Source organism: Frankliniella occidentalis, unplaced genomic scaffold, assembly GCF_000697945.3.
Source record: "Frankliniella occidentalis isolate FOCC.00 unplaced genomic scaffold, Focc_3.1 Scaffold29, whole genome shotgun sequence".
In the NCBI taxonomy this organism is placed as follows: Eukaryota; Metazoa; Arthropoda; class Insecta; order Thysanoptera; family Thripidae; genus Frankliniella; species Frankliniella occidentalis.
The window spans coordinates 789596-811322 of NW_026267159.1; the positions used below are offsets into that span (position 1 = coordinate 789596).

The window sequence follows — 21727 nt, forward strand, 5'->3', positions numbered from 1 at the left end:
CTTGCATGGGTGAGCAGGGAGTGCCGGGTCGACCCGCTACCGCCCGCCCCGTAGAGACCTGAGGCAGGCACCCCTCCCTCTCTTCCAGTCTCCTCTTCTCCCCCAATCCAACCCCCTTCACTGCCGGGCTGGCCTTGGTACTCCGGCCCGGGGGGTTGCCAGGGGGACGTGGGTAGACTCCGGGCCTCGCAGCACCCCGCCGCACTGACGTCAGAGTGAACGTGTGAGGCGTGGCCGGGCGGGGCGGGGCGGGGTGCGGTGCTAGGGGTGTTGGATGTATCCAGAGGGTTGGCTGGCTGTCGAGACTAGAAACCACCCCGCATGAAAATAACTACCCTAAAATATGACTGGCCACAGTGTCCAAAAAGTACTTGAAGTATACAAAAAGTATGCCAAAAGTGTCAGCAAAAGTGTTGCGTTCTAATCTATTAGACTTGAGACTTCATGTACACTTTTTGAAAGTACTCATCAAAGTGTCATTTCGCTGAACTTATTTCCATGCGGTACCACGGATGTTCAAACGTGCCCCCACGTTACAACCCCAACCCCCCTTGCGTCTCAGAGAGCGTTTCTTTGCATGCCCGCCCTGGTAAACAACGTCCGGGTTGTGCTGCGCTGCACTTCCCCATGTGAAGACGTCCTCGGTTTGGCCCTTTTTGTTTTCACGAGGTGAAAGCGCTGGTGCGGCTCGGTGCGACAACGTCGTCGCACGTCTTTGACGACTCACCCCTCACTCACTGTTGTAAAAAGATAACCTCTCTGTTGGGATTTCGCGAGGAACGAGTCGTGAATTAAATTGCCAATAAATTTTCCCATATAACGTGCTCGATCTGCAGTGGTGGTAAATACAAATTCTGCGGCTAGCGCATGATGGGTCCAAGCTTCATTTACTGCTTCACGTGCCCACCCACTCTAGTGTTTCCTCCTAGTTACCCAATCTGTCGACAAAAAATTTCCACAACCACACCTGTGCATAGAACGTGCTGTATCTACGGTACGGAACGTTTTCCCCGCATACGTGGTAACAGTATTCGCGAGCGCAAAATCGGCGCAACTCGACGTGATAATTATGCGGGAGTGCGACCAACGAACCCCTTGCTTCGCCGCGATACTGCACCGGCACGCAGGGGCGCGGGCGGGCTGCCTACCCGCACGGCGCCCACCCGAAGGCGTTGTCGTCGTGATGATAAAGGTAGGCCAGCCAGCCAGCCGCTGCCCACGCCCTCCCAGCTTGTGCAGCGTATAACTGCACACCGTGCACTGCGGCCCAGAGCAACAACGGCGTCAACCGCCCACCTAGTTTAGTCGAGTTGACGCGGCTCTCATGCGTTACTGCATTGTTTTGAGGCCGCTGTGCGTGCTCGTGCTCCGGGCCGGGCGGCGGGACGCTGCCCCGAGCCGCCGCCGCCGTCGCGTCGCCGTCGTACCTCATTCCGCTCATGTTTGCAGTACATGGCATTTTTATGACGGCCCTTAAAAACGTTTTGTGTGCTACACAGTATATTTTTTTAAGTCTCTTTTTCCTCTCCTCTCCCTCCTTCCCCTTTTTCTTCCTCTCTTTTTTTTTGCGTTTGGTTTTATTCCCTTTTCCCTCTCCCTTTATTTCCCTTTCCCTTTCTGGCCCTTCTCGTGTTTTTATATCCCCCCCTTTGCCCTTCCCGCGTTTTTATCTCCGTCTTCTCTGCCTGATGTCCTTTTCTAAGAGATGGGGCGACCCCCACGTCCATCCCACCCTACCCCCTGTCCTTCTTCGTATCCCTTTTGCGCTAAAGTGCGTCGGTGTCCTGGCGACCTTGCTGTCTGGCGGCGTCGCCCCGCTGCTCTCTGTGTGGACGGAGTGTCTGCCTGTATCGGCGCCCCGGCGCCCGGCCCGGCGTCGTCTGTCCGAGGGCGGCGCGTCGCGGCGGGTCGATAGTTGTTGTGATACGGTTGGCGGCCGTGCCGTGCAGCTCGGAGGCCGCAGGGCGGGCCGCCTCCTCCGCGGCCGCCTTGGGATTCATGTATGCGCGCGAACTTGAACCAGTTGGCCTATCCGACCCGACGGACCCGCGGCCGAGCGCGGCAAGGGCGGGCGGGCGGGCGGCCGCGGCAGCCAGTGTACCCGGGCGCAAACGCGCATGCTTATGAGCTTGCCTGGTGTAGGCTTAAGAGTGCACTGTGGAAAACGGAGCAGGGGCGCTGGGAGTCAGGTCCTGTACACCCTGGCTGGCAGGTTCTCTATACCCTGGCAGGTCCTGTATAGCCTAGGTCACGTGACGTGACGGCTTGTGTCGCTCGGTGCTGGTCGCTGGCGGGGCTATGGGCTGGGCGGGCTCGATATCAGCCCTGCGCGCCCGACCTGCGCCCCCCTGCTGTGCCCACCACGCCCCTCTGCTGCTGGCCTATGGGCTGTTTTTAATTGGTCGAAAACGGCGTTGCGTGTTTTTGTTTTGTGTGGCGGCGTGGCGGGGCGTTGTTTGGTGGGCGCGAGGGGAGATGGCCTATCTGCGGGCGGGACGGGCTGCAGGAGGGAGGGAGGGAAGCCCCACTACCCACCAATTAGGGATAGGAAAGGAAGAGCGCGGAGGCGATCGAGTTGGGTTCCGGCCGGAAGCAAAGGCGGAGGGGCCCCCCGTCTGACCGATTGACTTTCCTCGTCTCGCTGTCGAGTGTTTATTATTTTTCTGCATTTTTACACATGTTGCGCCGGCTCGTCTCATCGCCTCTCGGCGTGGAAATGGCGTTGTGCGTTGACGTCGTGACCTTTAGCCCCCTCGAGCTTGAGCAGCCCCCTCCCCCCTCGCACCTCCAGCACCGCGTCACGCTGTAAACGCCGCGGCAAGTCATGTTTATCGCCCAAATTGAGCGTCCAATTTCCGCATCGCCCCCTTAGAGTCTGCCGCGCCCGGTGACCCGTTATATTCGTGTTTTTCAAACGCGTGACGCTTTTCTTTTAGAAGTTTCTTATGGTCATGAGCGGGATGACTCTCTCAGGGAGTCATGATCTGAAATTGGATCCGCGAGTCGCAGCCATAGCAATCAGGAGCAGCGAGAAACTCGACTCGGCCCGTTTTGAACAGCGTAAAGTACTACACGACGACGACGTGGTCTATCTCGCCACGAGAAAGGCACGCCTGGTTGCGTGCCTGCCCGGGGCCCGGGGGGGGGGGGGGGCGGACTTGATTTGCATTCTGTCGGTGACTTACCGCCGCGCGCCTATAGGGCTGTGCGATATCACGATATTTCTATTCGTTATTGTCCGATATCGAGGTCTCGATACTCACCCGATATCGATATTGAAATATCGATGTTGCTCAATTCTACGATATCGCGATATTTCGACCATTTGTGAATATATCGTTTCTCTATGGTTCGATATTGCGATATAGCTCGATATTATCGAGACTCGGTGCATCGAGTCGATGTTCGATACGTGGTCGATATCTTATCGCGATATCAAAATCTGGATATCGCACAGCCCTAGCCGCGCCGACCCACCCTGAAGAAGGGCGGCGTGTGGTGTTGTGGCGTGGCGGACCTCGGTGCTTTTGTCGTATCAATAACTGATGGTCAGACGACGCCGCTTGGGCTTGGCTGGCCTCGCGGCCGCTCGCTTCGGGCCGGGCTCGGGCGGTAAAAGGCTTGTTCTGTTCTAAGAACGACGTCTGCCTTTACTTCTTTCCCTTTTTTCCTCTCCCTCTCTCTCTCTGCCGTTTCTTATTGTTTTCATTTTCCTTTTATTTGGTGGTGGCCGGAGGGGACTGCCCTGGAGATGGCCGACAAGAGTGCGCCCGGAGGCTGCGGGGCTGGAGCTGGAGCTGGGGCCCTGGCTGGTGCCGGCCGGCAGGAGGGGGCGTTATCCTGCCTGGCCGGGCCGACACACAACGTTCGATAACAACAAAAAAATAAATATACAAGGCAGTTCAGGTCGTTTGGGTCCAGTCGGACGCCCAACGGCACTCTCTTCCCTCCTCTATAAGACCCGCGCGCGCCTCTGCCTATCTCTATCTCACTTTTCCCCCCGCATCCCCATCTCGTTTCCTGCGACGGCGACGTGTCTCTTCTTATATGCGCGAACGGGGCAAAGGTGCTTCCACTCGCACTCGTCCTGCTGCCGCATGATGGGGGGAAAGCAAGCAAGCGAGCGAGCGAGCGGCGGGTATGCGTCTCGTGTGCTGCTGCACTCTGCCGAGAGGTGTCCGGAGGTGTCGGCCCCGGGCCCCACCCACACTCTGTGGGAAGCAGGTGCTGCTTGTCTCTGTGCCGCCGCCTCGCCCGGATATGGAGAGGGGCTCCGCCCGCCCCGCCCGGCCCCGCTCGACCCCGCCCAGGCGGGTACGCCTTGTGCCGCCGCGGAACTGATGTATGCGTCGCTGTGTGTGTTTTACATAAGGCAGCTGCTGCTGGTGGTGATGCAGGCTGGCGGGGCCGACTCTGCGGACGGACTGTTGTTTGCCATATTTGCGATGCGCGGCACAGTTCTCCGGCGGATAGTGCGAAAATCTTTTCCAGGAAAATTATAAACGTTTCCAGGAAAAAAATGGATAAATTTTGAAATATTTCCAGTAGAATTAGAAATAATGGAATGTCTCAGGAAAATATGTGGAAATTTGTTTTTAACCTTCAAAAACTTCCTAAAAATACTTTTCACTCGACCTGTAAAAGTGGGTATGTTACCCGCCTCCCTCGGGAGCGTGCCCCGTACCTCCCCTGCTGTGCTCGGTATGGCATGGCCCCCACGCGGTCGTAACCACGAATAACGAACCAACCCCCCCGACCCCTACGCTTTTAGAGACCAAGGGGTGGTGGCTAAAGGGCTACGCCGGTGTGTGCCAGGGCATGTCCTTTCATTTAGTGGCCTTTTTATTATTTCACCCGCATGTATTTTTCATGCTACTTTTTATTTTATTTTTATTTTTTTTCCTCCCTTGCCGCCGCTTCACGGTCGTGCGCGGTGTGCGGCGCGGCATGCAGCCGCTCGGTTAGCGGAGCGGCCGCGAGCGCGAGCGGGCCGCCTTGTTCGGCGCGCGCGTTCATTGGCTCCTTTGATTCGCACGCTCCAGAATTGGGCGTGCTGGGGCTGGGGGGCTGGGCTGCGGAGTTCGCGGGCTGTGGCGTGGCCCCCGGAGTGCCTGCGCCTGCGGGGTCCGGCCCGTGGCCCGTTCTGTTGTCTCTGCTGCCCGCTCCCAGGCCAGCCCTGCTGCTGCTGCCAAGTTTGGAGGTTTGGGCCGGCGGGCCCTCCTTATTCTCGTACACGGGCTCGCGCGTCCCGTTTTACGCGGAAAAAGTGGAAATAATGATGCACTTTGTACGGCGCGTCGCGTCGCACCGACTCTTTGAAGACGTTTGTGTCGCATCCCCTCTCTCCCTCTCCCTCCCTCTTGTGCAGTGTAGTGACGATGCGACGCGACCTAGTCCCACGGTGGCTTGGTCGCGCTCGCGCGCTATCTCATCGGCCCCCCGCGTGGGTGGCCGTGAGCCGCGCCGCACCTGCTCTGTGATGCAGCTAGTGAGTGTAGCTAGCGCTAGCTAGTACACCACCAGTGCTGGTGCAGCCGGTGTAAGCTTGGGTGTGGCTAGTGCCGCACCCTACCCCGGCGCAGTCGGCTACCCCCTATCTTACCCAAAACCTCTACGTCTGGCTCATCCAGGGCTCACCCCACATCCTGGTGATAGTACCAAGTTTCCTCCTCCTCCTACACCGTACGCCCTATCCCCCTGAGGCAGGGCCCGGTCGGTCGGTCGGTCGGTCGGTGCAGAGACGGGGAGGGCGCGCGCAACTTTACGACCCGGTGCGAATAACCCGTTCCCCCTGCCGCGCCAGCGAGCGAGCCGTAAGGCCCTTCCCTCGGGGCTTTTGCTTGAGCCCCGCGCCGGGTAGCAAGCGAATGAGTCGCTGCTCCGCGCCGTGTCGTGTGGGGCTTCCCTCCGGCAGCACAGCAAGCAGCAGACGCTCGGCCAGTGCGTCGTTGTTGACGACGACGTTGTTGTCGTTGGGGCCGAGTTTTGGCCGGGGTTCCGAGCAGGGATTGGAATTTTGCAAAAAGTGTTTTTTGGCAAACTTTTCAAGATTATTTTTTAAATCTCTTTCTTTTTTCCAATTTTTCTAGAAATAGTTACAATTTTTCCAATTTTTGTTTCTGTAAAGGTAGCGCCTTTTTCGGAAAAAGTCGCACTTCAAATTGCCTACTTTTAGCCTTAATGTGAGTGTGTCCTCACACGCACTCGATGGGGACGCTCCGCTCGCGCGCGCGTCCCTGACCTTATCCTCGGCCCCCCGGCCCGGCCCGCTCGGCGGCACCATCATGGCCCGCAGCGCCGAGGATGCGGCCCCCCTCCCCTCCCCCTTCCGCCGCAGTCAGCTGTTTGGCGCGTCGCGACCTCCGTCCGCGGCGATTCGATCCTCCGCGCCGTGCCGTGCCGTGCCATGCTCGTGCCGTCGTGCGCCTCACTCGGACTGATGACATGTCGCGACGTCGCTGAGCGAAATGTGTGTGTGTTTGCTTTCGCGGGACCTCGGCTGCTCGGCGGCTCCGCGGCGGTCGGGGCTTGGTCGCACGTTATCTCCCCCGGGCTGGGCATTCCCCCTTGCCGCTCACGGGCGGCTGCAGCTGCGCGGGCCGGCCGGCCCAGCCGGGCATGGCATGACGATGGTGGCGTCTGTCTCGGAATGCAAGGTCACTTCACTCCCGCTACCGCCCGCTACCGCCCGCTACCGCCCGCTACTAGCTACTGACCATGCCGCGGCGCCGCGCGGAAGCTCCAAGTAGCAGCAACTTGTCAGGCTGACAGTGTGTTCGACCCGGTGGTCCCGCCTCTGCCCCGCCTGACGCACGGCCGCGGCGGCCGGGCAGTTGTTGGGTAAAGTTGGGTCCCCGCCGCCCGGCCCGGCTCGACTTTGCACTTGAAGGTCCCGCCCGCGTTCGCGCGCGCGCAGCGCAGAGTCTCACGACGGCGGCGCGGTGTCGTCGGCCGGCTATATAGCGCTAGAAGCTAAGCGACCTGTCCAAAGTATGCACACGGGCGGGACAGACGACAGGCCTTGCTGTTGGCGTCCCGTCCTCCAGCTGATGATGGTGATGATGACGCGCACGGCGCTGGTGACGCTCGCGCATATAATCAGGCAGCGGGCGCGGGGACCGAGTGGCGTGGCGTGGCGTGGCGGCGCGTTTGGCGGGAGGCTCAGTGACTGCTGCGCCGGGGGCCCCGCTGGGGGCCCTCATCACGCCTTACGGGGCGGGGCGAGACAGGCAGGCAGACGGTAACTGGGCGCTATTATTATTAATTTGCTCCCCTCAAGTTTCGGGAGGGAAGTGCGTGCCCTTTTTGGCGTGGGGGTGTTGGAGGTGGAGCGAGGAGTAGTTTTGTACCCCTGAGTGGCGCTCTGCCTGGCTCTGCCCGTCCCTGCGGCTGGCGACGGACGACGGACGTGCCCGGGGTGCCGATGGCGCTACTTCTGTTAGTGGCGTCGCGTAGGCGTAGCATTATCCTTTCTCCCTGAGTTGGACCTAGACTTCGGACTCGAGTGGGGGATATATTTTACGCTGTTCGAAAATGTTTTACTTGCGATCGCATACGTTAAGTTTCTTGCGAAAGAAACTTCATAATTCGAATTTAGTCTATAAAGATACAGATAATTTGGGACAGTCATAATTTTTATGAACGAAAACTTCTACACATAACGACCACCTCGGTTGTAGTGCTACTAGCACATTGTTTGTCACAAACCTACCTCCTCGTAACACGATTAATTTATTCGTATTATGGACGATCCAAAGTCTTCTGTACGTCATGAAGAGCAGCTGGTCTTAAGAAACTTACAGTGCAGGTCCGGCACTACTGGCGCCCGGGGCCGCAGGGTGTTGTGTTGCTCCGAAATGTCATAGAATGCCACCAAATGTCAAGTGCCCTTGCGTCCATAGTGTCGGCCTACGCGTGTTTGACGGGATGTGTCTCTTTTGTTGCAGAAACAAGGCAGTGGCTGACTATTTGAGCAGCAATGGCTACATGGAGGCTCTTGAGGCCTTCAAACGCGATGCCGACATGCCTGGAGAAGTGGAACGAAAGTATGGGGGACTCCTGGAGAAGAAGTGGACCTCCGTCATTCGGCTCCAGAAGAAAGTCATGGAGCTGGAGTCCAAACTTTCGGAGGCCGAGAAGGAGTTCATAGAGGGGGCTCCGACTAGAGGGAAGCGTTCACCTGCCGAATGGATACCTCGCCCTCCAGAGAAGCACTGTCTAACCGGCCACAGGGCCCCTGTTACCAAGGTCATTTTTCATCCGGTGTTTAGCCTCATGGTCTCAGCCAGTGAAGATGCCACCCTCAAAGTGTGGGACTTTGAAACCGGAGAGTACGAGCGCACCCTCAAAGGACACACAGACTCTGTTCAGGACATTGCGTTCGACCAAACGGGCAAGCTCCTGGGTGAGCCAAAAAAAAACTGATTTCACCGAGTTTTGAGTGTGCAGAATTGTTGTCAACAAGTGTTGCCTCTGTTTGCAGTGTCCTGCAGTGCAGACATGTCTATCAAATTGTGGGACTTCCAGCAATCGTATGCCTGCCTCAAGACGATGCATGGCCACGACCATAACGTGTCCAGTGTCACCTTCATGCCTGGCGGCGATTTTATAGTGTCATCATCAAGAGACAAGACCATCAAAATGTGGGAGGTGGCAAATGGGTGAGTAAATTGAGATTATAGAAAATACTGTGAAGCTCTATCCCGTATTACATTTGGTTAAAAATTTAATTTTTGCCACAGGTATTGTGTGAAGACTTTCACTGGTCACAGGGAGTGGGTGCGACTTGTGCGAGTTTATCAGGATGGCTCTCTAATAGCCTCTTGTTCAAATGACCAGACTGTCAGAGTTTGGGCTGTGTCGACCAAGGAATGTAAAGTAAGTTGTGTAGTCGGTCTTTCAAGAAGTCCCCACCTGCTGCTGCATTCTATGTACCCTTAGTGTTTTTTCTAATTTTCTAATCTTGTCCAGGTTGAATTGAGAGACCATGACCATGTAGTTGAATGCATTGCCTGGGCCCCAGAATCTTCTCATTCAGCAATCAATGAGGCTGCTGGTGCAGATAACAAGAAAGGGGCCTATCAAGGTCCATTCCTGGCTTCTGGATCACGTGATAAAACAATCAAGGTGGGTTCTTGAAATTGAATTTGTTAGTGAGACAAATGTGAATTGTTTGACATTTAAAAGATGGTTTCACTTCTTTCAGCTGTGGGATGTGAGCACTGGTGTTTGCCTTGTTACACTCCTCGGTCATGATAACTGGGTACGAGGTGTAGTTTTTCATCCAGGAGGCAAGTTTCTTATAAGTGCCTCAGATGACAAGACTTTAAGAGTGTGGGATCTCCGCAACAAGCGTTGTTCGAAGAAGCTTGATGCTCACACACATTTCTGCACATCTGTTGGTAAGTTGGTTAAGTCTAATTTCATTATTGTTATGTTTGTCATATCTCTTTATAATTATTAAATTTGATTTGATTCTAGATTTCCACAAGACGCACCCTTATGTGGTGACTGGTAGTGTTGACCAAACAGTAAAAGTGTGGGAGTGCCGCTAAAGTCTAGTTCTGTGCAACACTGCAGGCATCCAACCATGTCAATCTTGTTGTAATTATTATTTACTTATCATGCAGTCCATCTGTGTTTCAACTAATTTATACATCAGATATTTTATAATATGTTTACTTTTGTGTCCCTCCCCCTTTCTCCCTGCCTCTGTGCAACAACTGTACTAGTATGTGTGTGTAAAGTATGTATGTAATGTATGTATGATTATTTGTGTGATTGTGAGTGTGTTGCTGTTGCGGCTAGTAGGCTTTGATGGGCATGTAGACAGTGAAGAGAACCAGTGACCTTTCTTGTTTTTGCAAATTGCATTATTATGTACATAATAACTTGAATTTCTATCCACTTCAAAGTATTGACTCAAAATTATGATTAAAGATGCTATAAATTTGTGAAATAATGATTAAAAATTGTGGCTTTGTACATGGTATGGAATGTAAATGAACTGTGCTTTCTATTGAAGAAAACACTGGGTTGCATCATTTTATGAAATGAGGTAACTTTAGAAACATTGTTGATATTGTTTTTAAGTGTAAACAATGACTTTCATGCCTCTTTTTTTTTCTGCACTCTTGTGGTAGAAAATGTAGATCAAGGTTGTAAAACTCCCTGAGAGTTATTTGTGCAATTTATGCACCTGGTCTCCAAGCAGGACAAGTTTTGTTCTGCTCTGAGATGATGTGCATCACCAATTTGCTGATGATTTCCTATGCTTTTGCCAACATTCTTGACCTTCATTTCCAGCATATGCTTTAGGAAAAGTGATATTGAGGCTAATTTATATTTAGGCATACCAATTTTGTGGCATAAGTGACAGTGGGGTTGTCCTTAAACAGATACATCCAACCCTGAATGATAAACTTCTGAAATAAACTCAAAAACAAAAGCATACCTTGTAATTAATTTAATTATTTAATCTTCTCTACTCTTGAAAAGAACAACTTGTACATATAACACTTAATACATTTTATATTTGCTTGTGAGTTACATAGAATCAATAACAAGCCCTAAATTTGTACACATTTTCTTAATTTGGGCATTGTCCATTAGTTCAGATTCATAAATTGCATTACCAATTGCAATAGTTTCTTTAACTGATCTTGCTTTAATCCACACCTTCCCATTCATACCAAAGGCACATTCATAGGGCCACTTCTGGCCTAGAGCTTGCAATAGTGGGCAATTTACTGACAAAAGTTTACGAATGAGGTTGAGACTACATGTGAGAAGGAATCCATCTTCTAGTTTCCCCAGTTTCCCAGCTTTACCATGGGTATCTACACAAACTAATTCAGGTTCCATGTCACGGCCAGCTGTAGAGAGTTTGGCATATACAACATCTCCAACCTAAATAAATATAAATAAACATAACAAAAATGAATTTAAAAAAAACATTTAAAAAATGAAGCAAAGTAATGAAGATAAAGTATTAGAGATTACCTGAATATTGGGCCTGTTCTTTTTGGTAGCATGTTCGAAGTCCAAGTACGAAAGGGATGCAGTTACACTAGCCCCAATATCTACTCTAAAAACATCACTACTAGCATTTGTAACTACTCCAACAACATGTTCGTCTTTCACAGGAATATATCGTTTCTGATAAGCATCGACGACGAACACATTATTTTTAGGCATTTTGAGCACACCTGCTCGAGACACCACAACCTGGGATCCTAAGCGCCTTAAGCCTGGGCCCAATACTATCTTGGAAACATCACCAGTACGAACAGCCGCAGACACATCGTCACCAGGTAATACTGAATCTCCGACGCGGTAGGCAGGATCTGGAGTTGGAATCATTCTTGGCGATACTCGCTATTGTCTGAATTTCTAGCCGTTCTAACCAAACTAAATCGTGCGAAGTGTATAAACAAACATGTCGGACGTCACGGCCTTTCAGTATATTCGTAAAACTTATCGGACCTATAGCAGACGTACAACATACAACGATCCAACGTACTTTGGTCCAGTTAATTCAAACTTCGTGAATGAAAAGTTTATTGGCTTTTTCCTTTAGTTCGAGGAAGTTTTAATGTATTGTTTAGAAGGTCTTTCATTATTGTAAGTTTCCGAAAATATAATTCTATGACATAGTTACACATGTTTGTTGAAGGTTTGTCAGCGTTGTGAAAGAGACAGCGGACGACACTAGCTGACATGACAACAAATTGCTGAGTTTGGGGTGGGATGCATATAATAGCTCACTCATTCAATTGATGTGAATGAATCTAGCCTCCTGCTCGCAACCAAGGAAACATCTCTAGTATTTTAATTTAATGTTGCTAGTCTGAATTGTGGTTACCTATCTACAGACAGTAATCAGTGGATACAGAACCATGGCCGAAGTTACTGTGGGCGCCAGGGCGTACTGCAAAATGATTTTGCACGCAGCCAAATATCCACATTGTGCCGTAAATGGATTGTTATTGGGTCGTCTGAACAAGGAGAAAGATGAATTGATGTTGACAGACGCCGTGCCACTTTTTCACATTTGCCTACAAGTTTCACCAATGGCAGAAATCGCTCTCACTCAGGTTAGTTCGCCGTTGACTGCCGGCCAAACTACAGCTTATAAAAATAAATAAAAACTTATGGTGCCTAATCTTGTTCAATCTGGCCACACTTTTAATTTTCCACCCTTATATTTTAGGTAGACCAACTTGCTGCAAGCAAAGATTTGACTATCGCTGGTTATTATGTTGCAAATGAAAATATATCGGATATCAGGTAATCTACGTCATACATTAAACAACATTTGTAATTCTGTTCAAATTTAAATTCTAACCGCACCCCTTATATTTTAGTGTAGATAGAGCAGCAAATAGGATAGCTGATAAAATTGCAGAAAACTTTCCCCCAGCTTGTTTTGTTGTTGTAAGTAACTTTTGATCTCATCCAGTCAAAGAATACTTTCAAAAATATCTTGCTGATAAAACATACTGCTTGTTATTTCAGTTGGACAACCAGCATCTCACTCTCAGCATGGAGACACCCGGAATCACCTTAGCCCAGTACAATGATGGAAAGTGGCGTTCAAAGGATGTCAAGTGCGTAGACTGTATTTGTTATGAAACACGCCCATTTACTGACTCATGTTAATAAATTTACATGTATATTTGTTCTCAAACTTACAGGTTAAATAATGATGTGCTTGACACCACAGCAGCTCTTCTTGAACAACGAGCTTTTAAGATGCTTGTGGACTTTGACAACCACTTAGATGATGTCTCACAAGATTGGAGGAACAATCAGCTCAACGAAACAATTGATGAAGCTGCAAGTTTGTCATAAAACAAATCAAACATCATATGCCCTTGTTCAGGCATATTATGTAACTGAATGAGGTTTTTTAAAAAGCCACATTGGTTACCTAAGATGAATTTTATATTATTCATTCATTGTTCAACCTACTACCAAGTGTATTTTTTATGCAGTGTTATCATAATAATTGAAAGGGTCCAAAATACACCACTGTCCTAGTTTTGACTTGAAACATTAAAATAATTTAATAAGCCCCTTTCAGCAGACAAATGTAACATTCTGCAGGTTCACAACTTTAAGCCCTTATTTGATTAGATGGCTGTAAGGCATGATTCAAAATGCACATATCTGTGACAAACACCCAAAATGATAACTGGTTTTTAAAAGATCAAAAAAACATTTGTTGTAAATGTTAATATAATTAATAAATATATTTTAAAAGCCTTATAGAAGTTTCAAAACTTCCACTAGAAATTATCACAGCCTAGTATTTAACAGTAAACAGAAATAAGAACAGTACAAAAATGAGAAAAACACTTAAAAAATACTTGCATTACACGATAATTTATAAAGACCAAAAGCACTCCTCTTCACGATGGAAGATGAGCCTTTTATACTACTCCAAACCTCCCTTCCTGTTTCTGGCACATCTCGTAAAGTTAAAGTCTCAAGCGAATTCATAGCTGCATGACTAATAGCAGAAACTATGTCCGTACTGTTGGAACTTTTCCACAAAGATTTGCAATTATGAATCTCTAGGGTTTTTAAGCAATTATGTTGGAGAAGCAATTCACACACAGTAGAAGCTTTTATATTTTTTGATGCTGGGAGACGCAAGGTGTGCAGTTCTGGTGCATTTCTCAATACACTGGAACAAAGTTTTTAAATCAATTAATATTGGGTACATCACACAGTTTTGGTTCTGTAGAATATAATATTTCCTATATTCGTCATAGTCAGCATACCTCATTAGTAATACGAGTTCCTCATCTTGCATCTTGGTGTAGGATAAATGCAATTCTCTGAGAGCAATTGAATTTCCTTGTTCCAAGAATAAAAGTATTTCTTGACATATCCGTTCACCTTGAAGCCCAAGGAGATACAATTTTTTCAGTCTTTCTGGATTCAGCCGACGTTCCTGGACATTCAAACAAATGCTAGGAAGCCAGGATCGAAAAAAACATCTGTCATATGGAAAATGTGTTCTTGACCAACCTTCTTATAATCAGCAAAGCCGAGAAACCCTGCCAACCCCCTCGCATGAAGTTGGTTGTAACTCAGATCTAAACTTTCTAAATTGTTTAGTGTGAGAAACGTATCACATTTGTCCCAAGCAGATTTTGTGAACATACAATCAGCCAAGAATAAATGTTCTAACTGTGGTGTTGAAGCAGTAAGTTGTACTAAGTGTGGTAAAGTAGCATCACCAAGATTGTTATGACTAATATTGAGACTTGTCAGAGCCTAGTAAGAAACAGAGACATTCCGAAATTTTTAGAAATTATGATCATATACAAATGAACATTGTGAACAAAGAGAAAAAATAGAAGAAAATCTAGCTTACTTACCTTAAGAAAGCCTTTGCTTGCAGCATTGGTCAACTCAACGACACCAAGAGCAGACAAATTATTCCCTGAGAGGTCAAGTTCCCTCAAGTTGCACAATTTTGCCAAATGGGCACAAAGGTCCTTGAATAGAGGGTGCGGCAAGATTTAATTGTAAATATAATGCCTATTTTTATAACATATAGGCAATCCTTACTTACTTTTACACCCTTGTCATCAAGAATGTTATTTGACAAGGCAATCTTCATTAAATTTCGCTCCATTGATATGGCTCTAAAGGCGGGCTTCAAAATGTTACTGGGGTACAAATTATCAACAATTTCTAAACTCCGAGTAGCTTGGCAAGCTTCTAAGCACGACACAATTTTATCTTCCATGTCTGTAAATGAAAATGGGCTTATTTACAAATATCACTTAAAAATATAAATGAGGATTAAAACATCAAGCTACATGGGAGGTGATCTTCTACCTGAGGACAAAACTGTGCAAGCTTCTTCATATCTTTCAGTAATGGACGAATCCTTCCACGACTCAACTTTGCCAAGAACATCACAGCCTAGAACCATTTGCACAGGATCTGCTTCCGAGTACAGTGCCCCATCGGAAGAGTAGATAGACAGAACTGGTTCACAACCATCCAATCTTAAAGATAAGAGGAAAATATAGCACCCTTTCACAAGTTACACAACCTTTAAGGCTGCTTTTTTTTTAATACTTACTTTTTGTATCTACTTGCTGCTTCACTAGCCAACCACCCAAATGTGAGAAGTGGGTTCTGAACAAAAATTGCCAATAGGTGATCTTCCACTTTAACATTTACACGGTTGGGTGCTGAAGTAATTTGTGGGGCAGATGCCTGAGAAACCGAGTGAGCAGGGCTAACAGGATACCGTGTTACACCAAAGGAAAGAATAGAAGACTGACGAGCATTACTGATTTGTGGGGTTGCAGCATCAAGAGCTGTTGAATTTAGCCTGTCAAAGAAACTGAAGCAATATACTCATACTCATAATTCAAAGGCAGAAAATAACGATATGCTAAAACATTTAATATTACCAGCTATCATCATTTATTTCATGATGAAATCCATCAATTTGCATATCATCATCATCATCAACAGTTCTTGATGTACTTTCTATGTACACGTCAGAATTTCTTGACCCAGTGGATAATCTAGTTTCCTCACGAGCCTCGTTAGAAGAAATTGATAAGCGGCTAGAGGAGCAGCTATTCAAAGAGAGTCTTGAGGTACTCTTCTTTTTAAGGCTCAGAGGTTTATATGAGGAGCTGAAAGTTTGATCTGACTTCCTTCGTTTTTTGCTTGGCTGCTCACCGATGTCATCTTCTAACCAATCGTGAACCACCTCACTTTCACTCACAAGAGGTTGATGGAATTTCTTTTTTATGGGCTCAGGAACAGGCTAGAAAATACAGGTGTTTTCTTTCAATATTCAACCGCAATACGTACATATAACGATTTATGAAGTACAAAGGTAACTTACAGTTTCTGCCTTTCTTCCGCATTTTTTCATGGCACTAATATATTCTGAAACTCCTTGTTCTCCTTCATTCGAATCTGGGAAATCATTATCTTCATCATCTGATGACAGGCAAATGTTGGAAACAGGAGATATTTCTCTCTAAATAAAAAAAGCAGAGATCAATGACTTTTAAAAATGAGTTAACACACATGTTTTTCTGTAGAATGTGTATGCATGAATGATCACCATTGATCTTTTCCTATAGGATACTTCTTCCAGATCATCATCATTAATAGCTCTTCTTAACTTTCCAGCAGGATTAGGATTACTTTTTACAGTAAGAGCATTGCGATATTCTCTTCCTCTCTTTTCAACACTTGAAACTTTCTTTTTTTCTTTAGATAATATTCCATCTAAAATTCAAAGATATAATAAGTATGCAGTCCACACCATGATTATGTTGGCACACAGTAAAATGAAAATAAAATAATCTTACCTCTCTGTAAGCATGCTTGCAGCCTGTCTTTCACGGCCAAATAATGTTGCTTGTCCTCTGCTGACATAGTTGCATTGCCTCGCTCATAGAATTCAACTAATGCATCAAGAGCATTATCCCCCTGTTAAAAATTGAATAAAAAGGGTATAACATGTGGAATTTAAACATTTCTTTTTACTTTTAGGAACCTTTGAATAATTATTTTTAATTACCTTATTTGTTAACTCTGAAACAGAAGCCCTGTGATCAAGCAATAAATCCATAATATCAAAGTTTCCAGCTTGGGCAGCATCATAAAGGGGAGTTATTCCTCCTGTTGCCGGGCCTCCTTTATGGTTTATATTTGCACCATGTTCAAGTAGCAATTCTACTATGTCAATGAAGCCATGATTACATGCCTCATGCAAGGGAGTCCATCCTGCATGGTCAGTAGCATGTATATCACAACCTTGACCTAGTAGAGTACGTACTGTATTTATTTTCCCAGCTATACATGCTAGATGCAACTTTGTTTCCCCTTTCTCATTTGGTTTTCCCGGATTAGTGCGTTTGGGGTTTCGTCTTGCTACTTGACTAGTTGTCACATTACATGTATTTATTAATCTCTCTTCATTGTCTTCACTGCAATCTATCAAAGACATACAAGTTTTAACACATGAAAGAAAAATTCTTAAAAAGGAGGAACATATCTCAAAATTACCTGATAATGCATCACAGTCAATATACTCTCCAATATTAGGTGTGTGCTCTATTTCTTCTTCATCATCAGATTCAGAGCCTGATAAATGATCCTCTAGTTCTTTCAATTTTGCATTTGTTTCCTGAGCTTCATCAGTAAGAAGTGCAGCTCTTTGTGCTTTTTCTAGCTCAATATAAACCTTCCTTTTCAATTTTTGATCGTCTAGTTTTTCGACTATGTTTAAAGCTCTCTGAAGAATTTCAAGTTGATCTGAGATTGACATTTTTAATATTTCTTGAATTTCTTGTATATTAAGAAGAGATTCACAAATCTGTAAAATATTAAAAAGGAATGTCACCTTCATCTCCCATGGTATGTTGGAATACATAGCTTGGAATATGGCACTTACATCTTCTGGTGTTTTGCAGTATTGTAGTTCCTCCTCAAAATAAGACAGGGCTTTCCTATAATCTTTCAAATCTTTACATGTTTGAGCAAGTGAAACGAGACAAGCCTTTAAATCACATTCTGCCATTTTCCCAAACTAAAAACAAGATGGAGTTATTTTGAATAGACCAGTTAGCGAGACAAATTTAGCAAAGAAGACAAGAACAAGTAGTATTGTGTAAATGATTCAAACAAAAACTATACCTTGAGCATTTCCTCATAATGTTTAAGAGCTACAGAAAACATCTTGAAGTTTGAAAAAGCATCACCTAATTCTTCATGTATTTTGTATTTATCCTGAGGTTTCAATTGATCTTGAAGTGTTTTGAAATGTATGTCCATTGCTGCCACTGCAAACAAAGTGTTGAAAATTTCTATAATATATGGTATTTGAAAATAATAATTTCATTTCCCAACTTGCCTGGTATAATTAATATGCATACCTAATTTTAAACGTTGTTGAAGATCCTCACGGCAAGGTTTTTCTGACATTTTGTATGCTTTATGCAAAATTTTTCTCGCAAGGTGTACTTCTTCTTTCAGAATATGGCACTAGGACCAAAAATGTATGATTATGGAAGTTATATAGAACAAAGTTAAAGGTACGACGTAAAGAAAACTTATCAAATGAATTAAACCAACCTCGGACTGTAAAAACAATATGTCGACAGTTTCTTTCACCCGCTCTTTATCCGGTAAAGATTTTATTGCAGTCAGTGCTTCTTTATATAATTTTATAGCTTCATCAATTTTCTTTAGATAAACAAACACAGACGCACAACTACAGCAACATGATTTCAAAATACCATCTATCTTATGTTTCCGACATAATTTCATAGCCTTGGGAGAAGAACACAAGAATGAACCAACATGGATGGAGTATACAATGATTACAAGAATAAAATATTGCGAAGCATTACAAGACATACTCTATCAAATTGGCGAACAGCTTCCTCATAATCCTGAAGTCCTTCATATGTGAGGCCTAGATTTAGCATCGACCTTGCTCTCATTTCATTTAATTCAGAAGTGTCCACCTCATTCTGAAGCCTATGAAGAAATTTAGGGTTGAGCAGCTTAAGTAGGTAGATAAATAAGTAGGAGGTTTGAAAGTAAACTTACTTCTCACACAATTCCAAGCTTTTCCACAAAGTCAGTCTGGCATTCTCATATGCCTTTACGGCAGGAGGTGAGCTTCTATCTGACATATTGTCAGCTTGAACTAAATAGGTCCTCCCTAAAGTGGTCAGAGCTCTCTGTTCTTCAAGAAGAGTCTTACTGGCTTTAGTATAGTCTGCAACCCAAACAGTATAATAAAAATATTAATCAAAAATTGTTTTGATCCTAAATTACAATTTTGAAGTTTTGCATGTGAAGTACCATAGTATTTTTTGGTGTGCTTTAAAGCTTCTTCATAATCAGATAACTCTAATTTTGATTCCCCTATCATCCGATGTGTTTTTGCAATTTTTTCAGGTAAATTTAATTTAAGGGCTTGATCAAGCTCCTCCTGCAAATGAAAAATTTAAATACAGTTTTAACTTGTATCGTATAGCACTTTTCAGATGATTTCAAAGAGGAAGCTCTTGGTTAAGCAGAGTTAATAATAACCTCATAATACTTAAGTGCATCATGGTAATTTCGTCTCGTATAGTAATACTCAGCAATATCTTCAAGTGCTTCGAGTTTATCTTTTTCATTTAATGTTCTTTGAAGGCGGCGCAATAAATCTGCAAGAGAGGAAAATCCATAGTAAGAACAGATGTTACTGCATCTAGATAAATATTCACAATTGTAATAACACATTGACAGCAAGCAAAGAAATGAAAAAGTTAAAATTCACTTCGTAATAGTTATGGGAATAAATGAACAAAAGTTGTATCATAACCAAATCTTTCCAAAGACAAACAGAGCAATGAAAATTTGTGGGGGGTGAGGGAGAAATACTTTAAACAATCATCTGCAGAGCATTTGCTTACTTTTTAAGTCTGACATAGTTGTTGATAGATATTACTTATAGCCTGTACAACTGTCGTTTCCTAAATAAAACCATTGACCGAAAATGCAAACGGAAACATAGCATAAATTGTCTTGTGTTGCTGCTGCACGATCGCGCGCCTAAATTTGATGTGGTCAGAAGTACCAACCCCCAAGAAGGACTCTGTAAAACACGACATTTTCAATTTCCAAACAAAGAAAAAACTTAAAACTACACTCATAAACATTTCTTTTCTTAAATAAACACATCATCTCTGTATCCCTGATACAATTGTGTGGGACTTGGACGACCCAGCTTGGTAAAACTGAAAGACCGACGCTAGGACGAAAGAGAGAAGGCGGAGTGTACTTACATTGTTGAGCGCCCGGCATCTTTGAAACTCTCTCCGCATTGCGCTGCAACGAAGCTGAAGCAGCGATTATCAGTGGGTGGGAAAATGAGCTGGCTAAGTTTTGGCTCTTACAATCTCGAGGGTCTGGACCCCATCGCCTGTGAGGATGACGAAGATGAGGAGGAGGAGGATGAGCACGGTGTCGATCCTTTATTCGACCCTCTCAGTTTATCATCGTCTCTGCGAATGTTTCGGACCCGATCGCGGAGTAAGTTTTGTACAACATTTTTCGCGTCACTATAGAGTCCTCACTATTTCTGGCACCAGCCTCCCCTTGAAGCTACTAGCCAAGCCTGAAACATATGGACCTCTTGGTGCTTGGGGACATAGACCAGCAATACGGCGCCCGTTAATTGAAGTTACTCTTTTCTGGTCTGCTCACCTTTAAAGAGGTTTGGATTTCAAATGAATTCCCTCTTTAACCATGGAGATTTCTGTATGAGACTTGTACACTAATGTTGTCGAACTTGGGGAGAGACGTGGTGTACACAAAGCTTCCTCAAGCAAAGTCACCCCTCTCTCCCTCTAAATATTCAAATATTTCGCGCGCTAGCGCACACCAGATTTAGGAAGGAGGATATCCGGCTTTGCCTAGCAACTGATGCGGTAGCCATAGTCACCACAAACGCCAAAGTCAACAAAAACAACTGGTTTCTGCTCTCAATTAGCTTGATTGTTATTGTGTTTGTTTGTCTTTTTTTCGCACGGTAGTTGTACTTGTAATGAACGTTCCGTTACAAATGTTACGCTCTGAATAGTTACACTGTTCACTATTATTTGTGTTTACTGCGGTGTTTCGCTTGCAAGATGGCGATATTTCTGTAGATTTCAACAACGAATTTTCCTCATGTATTATTTGTGTACGCTTTTCAAGCGAGGTATTGGTGTATTTCGCCATTCTACAGCCATATATTTGTAACTGTCCTATTGGAATAACTATGGTCAGCCCTCTCTCGTAGTAAGTACTTAGGTTGCTCAGATTGCAAACTACTTGATAAATTTCATAATAAGTGTCTTTATTCTGTTTCTATACTTTCTATCAGTGTTTTACCATCACTAGTTTCCTTTGTTTGAATGTTTTGTGTTAGCGCATGCTTGCTATTTTCAACTTGTCCTTAGTTAACGAACCCTAACCTAACTGTCAATTCATTAACTAACAAGTCAGTCAGTCGTATTTAAGCTGAGTTAGATTCCTATTATTTGTTAAGCAGAAAACGTATTTCTTACTTTTTATAGTGGCAAGGCACGATTAGGAGCTTATTAACTTTTTTTTTCTTTTAGTCATGTAGGGACATACAGTGCCATATGTATTTTTTCGCACGCTTGTTTTTGTCTACTATTTTTGATTGTGTTCATCTTTTGTATCCTAAAATATGTTACTCTCAGTTTTTTTGAGGAGTGAGAAGGAAACCGGCCAATTGCTGTGCAATTGAATCACGTGTTGAATACTCTGATGGTGGTTTATCAAACTGTGATTAGAACTTTTTTTAAAATTTTACAATTTTCTCTGAGCTGTTCTCTTTTTTGTGGGAAGTAAAATGATTGCCTATACCAGGCTTCCTTTAACTTTGGAAACAAATTTTGCACTACAATGCACCTTTCATCACAGGGTTGCCTCACGTCAAGTAATTCAGAGAAATGTCCATTGATTTGAGCTGACGGTTTCAGGGAAGTTGGCACCTATCGAAGCATTTTTACTTATTCTCTCCTAATAGACTTTTTTTTAAAATTAGTTTGTTTGTAAAGCCAAGGATAACTCTGCTATTGGTCAGGGTTTTGTCAGGAAAATGTCAGCGACATCAAAATTTATATTTTATGGATACTGTGAATCTGTAAGCAACTTAGAT

General features: G+C 45.3%; 5 protein-coding genes across 8 annotated transcripts in view; 3 read left to right on the forward strand and 2 right to left on the reverse strand.

Annotated features, from left to right (window-relative positions):
• LOC113203000 (lissencephaly-1 homolog) overlaps positions 1 to 10450 on the forward strand; it is a 34693-nt gene extending 24243 nt beyond the window's left edge. For both annotated transcript variants that reach the window (XM_026417469.2, XM_026417471.2), the window contains exons 3-8: positions 7947 to 8404; positions 8483 to 8660; positions 8742 to 8877; positions 8971 to 9126; positions 9206 to 9401; positions 9481 to 10450. In XM_026417469.2, the coding sequence (XP_026273254.1) occupies positions 7947 to 8404; positions 8483 to 8660; positions 8742 to 8877; positions 8971 to 9126; positions 9206 to 9401; positions 9481 to 9554 (1198 nt within the window). In that variant the 3' untranslated portion in view covers positions 9555 to 10450. The remainder of the gene's footprint in view (positions 1 to 7946; positions 8405 to 8482; positions 8661 to 8741; positions 8878 to 8970; positions 9127 to 9205; positions 9402 to 9480) is intronic.
• Positions 10451 to 11473, reverse strand: LOC113203001 (exosome complex component RRP40). Its single transcript, XM_026417472.2, has 2 exons — positions 11002 to 11473; positions 10451 to 10908 (listed from the first exon to the last, which is right to left on the reverse strand). Exons 1-2 carry the CDS (start codon positions 11359 to 11361, stop codon positions 10546 to 10548), a joined length of 723 nt encoding a protein of 240 aa, XP_026273257.1. The 5' UTR covers positions 11362 to 11473; the 3' UTR covers positions 10451 to 10545.
• A 1-nt stretch (position 11474) lies between these two features.
• On the forward strand, positions 11475 to 13054 carry LOC127749077 (ER membrane protein complex subunit 8/9 homolog). Of its 2 annotated transcripts, XM_052265738.1 has the most exons (6): positions 11475 to 11622; positions 11874 to 12095; positions 12212 to 12288; positions 12366 to 12435; positions 12517 to 12608; positions 12696 to 13054. In XM_052265738.1, the coding sequence occupies exons 2-6, from the start codon at positions 11898 to 11900 to the stop codon at positions 12850 to 12852; spliced, it is 594 nt and encodes a 197-aa protein (XP_052121698.1). In that variant the 5' UTR covers positions 11475 to 11622; positions 11874 to 11897; the 3' UTR covers positions 12853 to 13054. The 2 variants fall into 2 exon arrangements, with proteins under 2 accessions (XP_052121698.1, XP_052121697.1); XM_052265737.1 differs by lacking the exon at positions 11475 to 11622 and having other exon boundaries at positions 11690 to 12095.
• A 167-nt stretch (positions 13055 to 13221) lies between these two features.
• On the reverse strand, positions 13222 to 19636 carry LOC113203002 (tonsoku-like protein). Its single transcript, XM_026417474.2, has 22 exons — positions 19470 to 19636; positions 19102 to 19220; positions 18871 to 19000; positions 18613 to 18784; positions 18420 to 18540; positions 18133 to 18330; positions 17934 to 18042; positions 17695 to 17840; positions 17453 to 17587; positions 17065 to 17374; positions 16577 to 16992; positions 16365 to 16485; positions 16115 to 16281; positions 15890 to 16027; positions 15444 to 15808; positions 15107 to 15361; positions 14857 to 15029; positions 14588 to 14766; positions 14391 to 14510; positions 14038 to 14286; positions 13788 to 13960; positions 13222 to 13690 (listed from the first exon to the last, which is right to left on the reverse strand). Exons 1-22 carry the CDS (start codon positions 19483 to 19485, stop codon positions 13360 to 13362), a joined length of 4143 nt encoding a protein of 1380 aa, XP_026273259.1. The 5' UTR covers positions 19486 to 19636; the 3' UTR covers positions 13222 to 13359.
• Positions 19637 to 20444: 808 nt separating this feature from the next.
• LOC113203010 (DNA-binding protein RFX2) overlaps positions 20445 to 21727 on the forward strand; it is a 26596-nt gene continuing 25313 nt past the window's right edge. The window contains exon 1 of one of the 2 annotated variants that reach the window (XM_052265735.1): positions 20445 to 20530. The gene's annotated coding sequence lies outside the window, so the exon portion shown is untranslated. Of the gene's footprint in view, positions 20839 to 21727 lie in introns of both variants that reach the window. The other variant, XM_052265734.1, reaches the window with a different exon arrangement.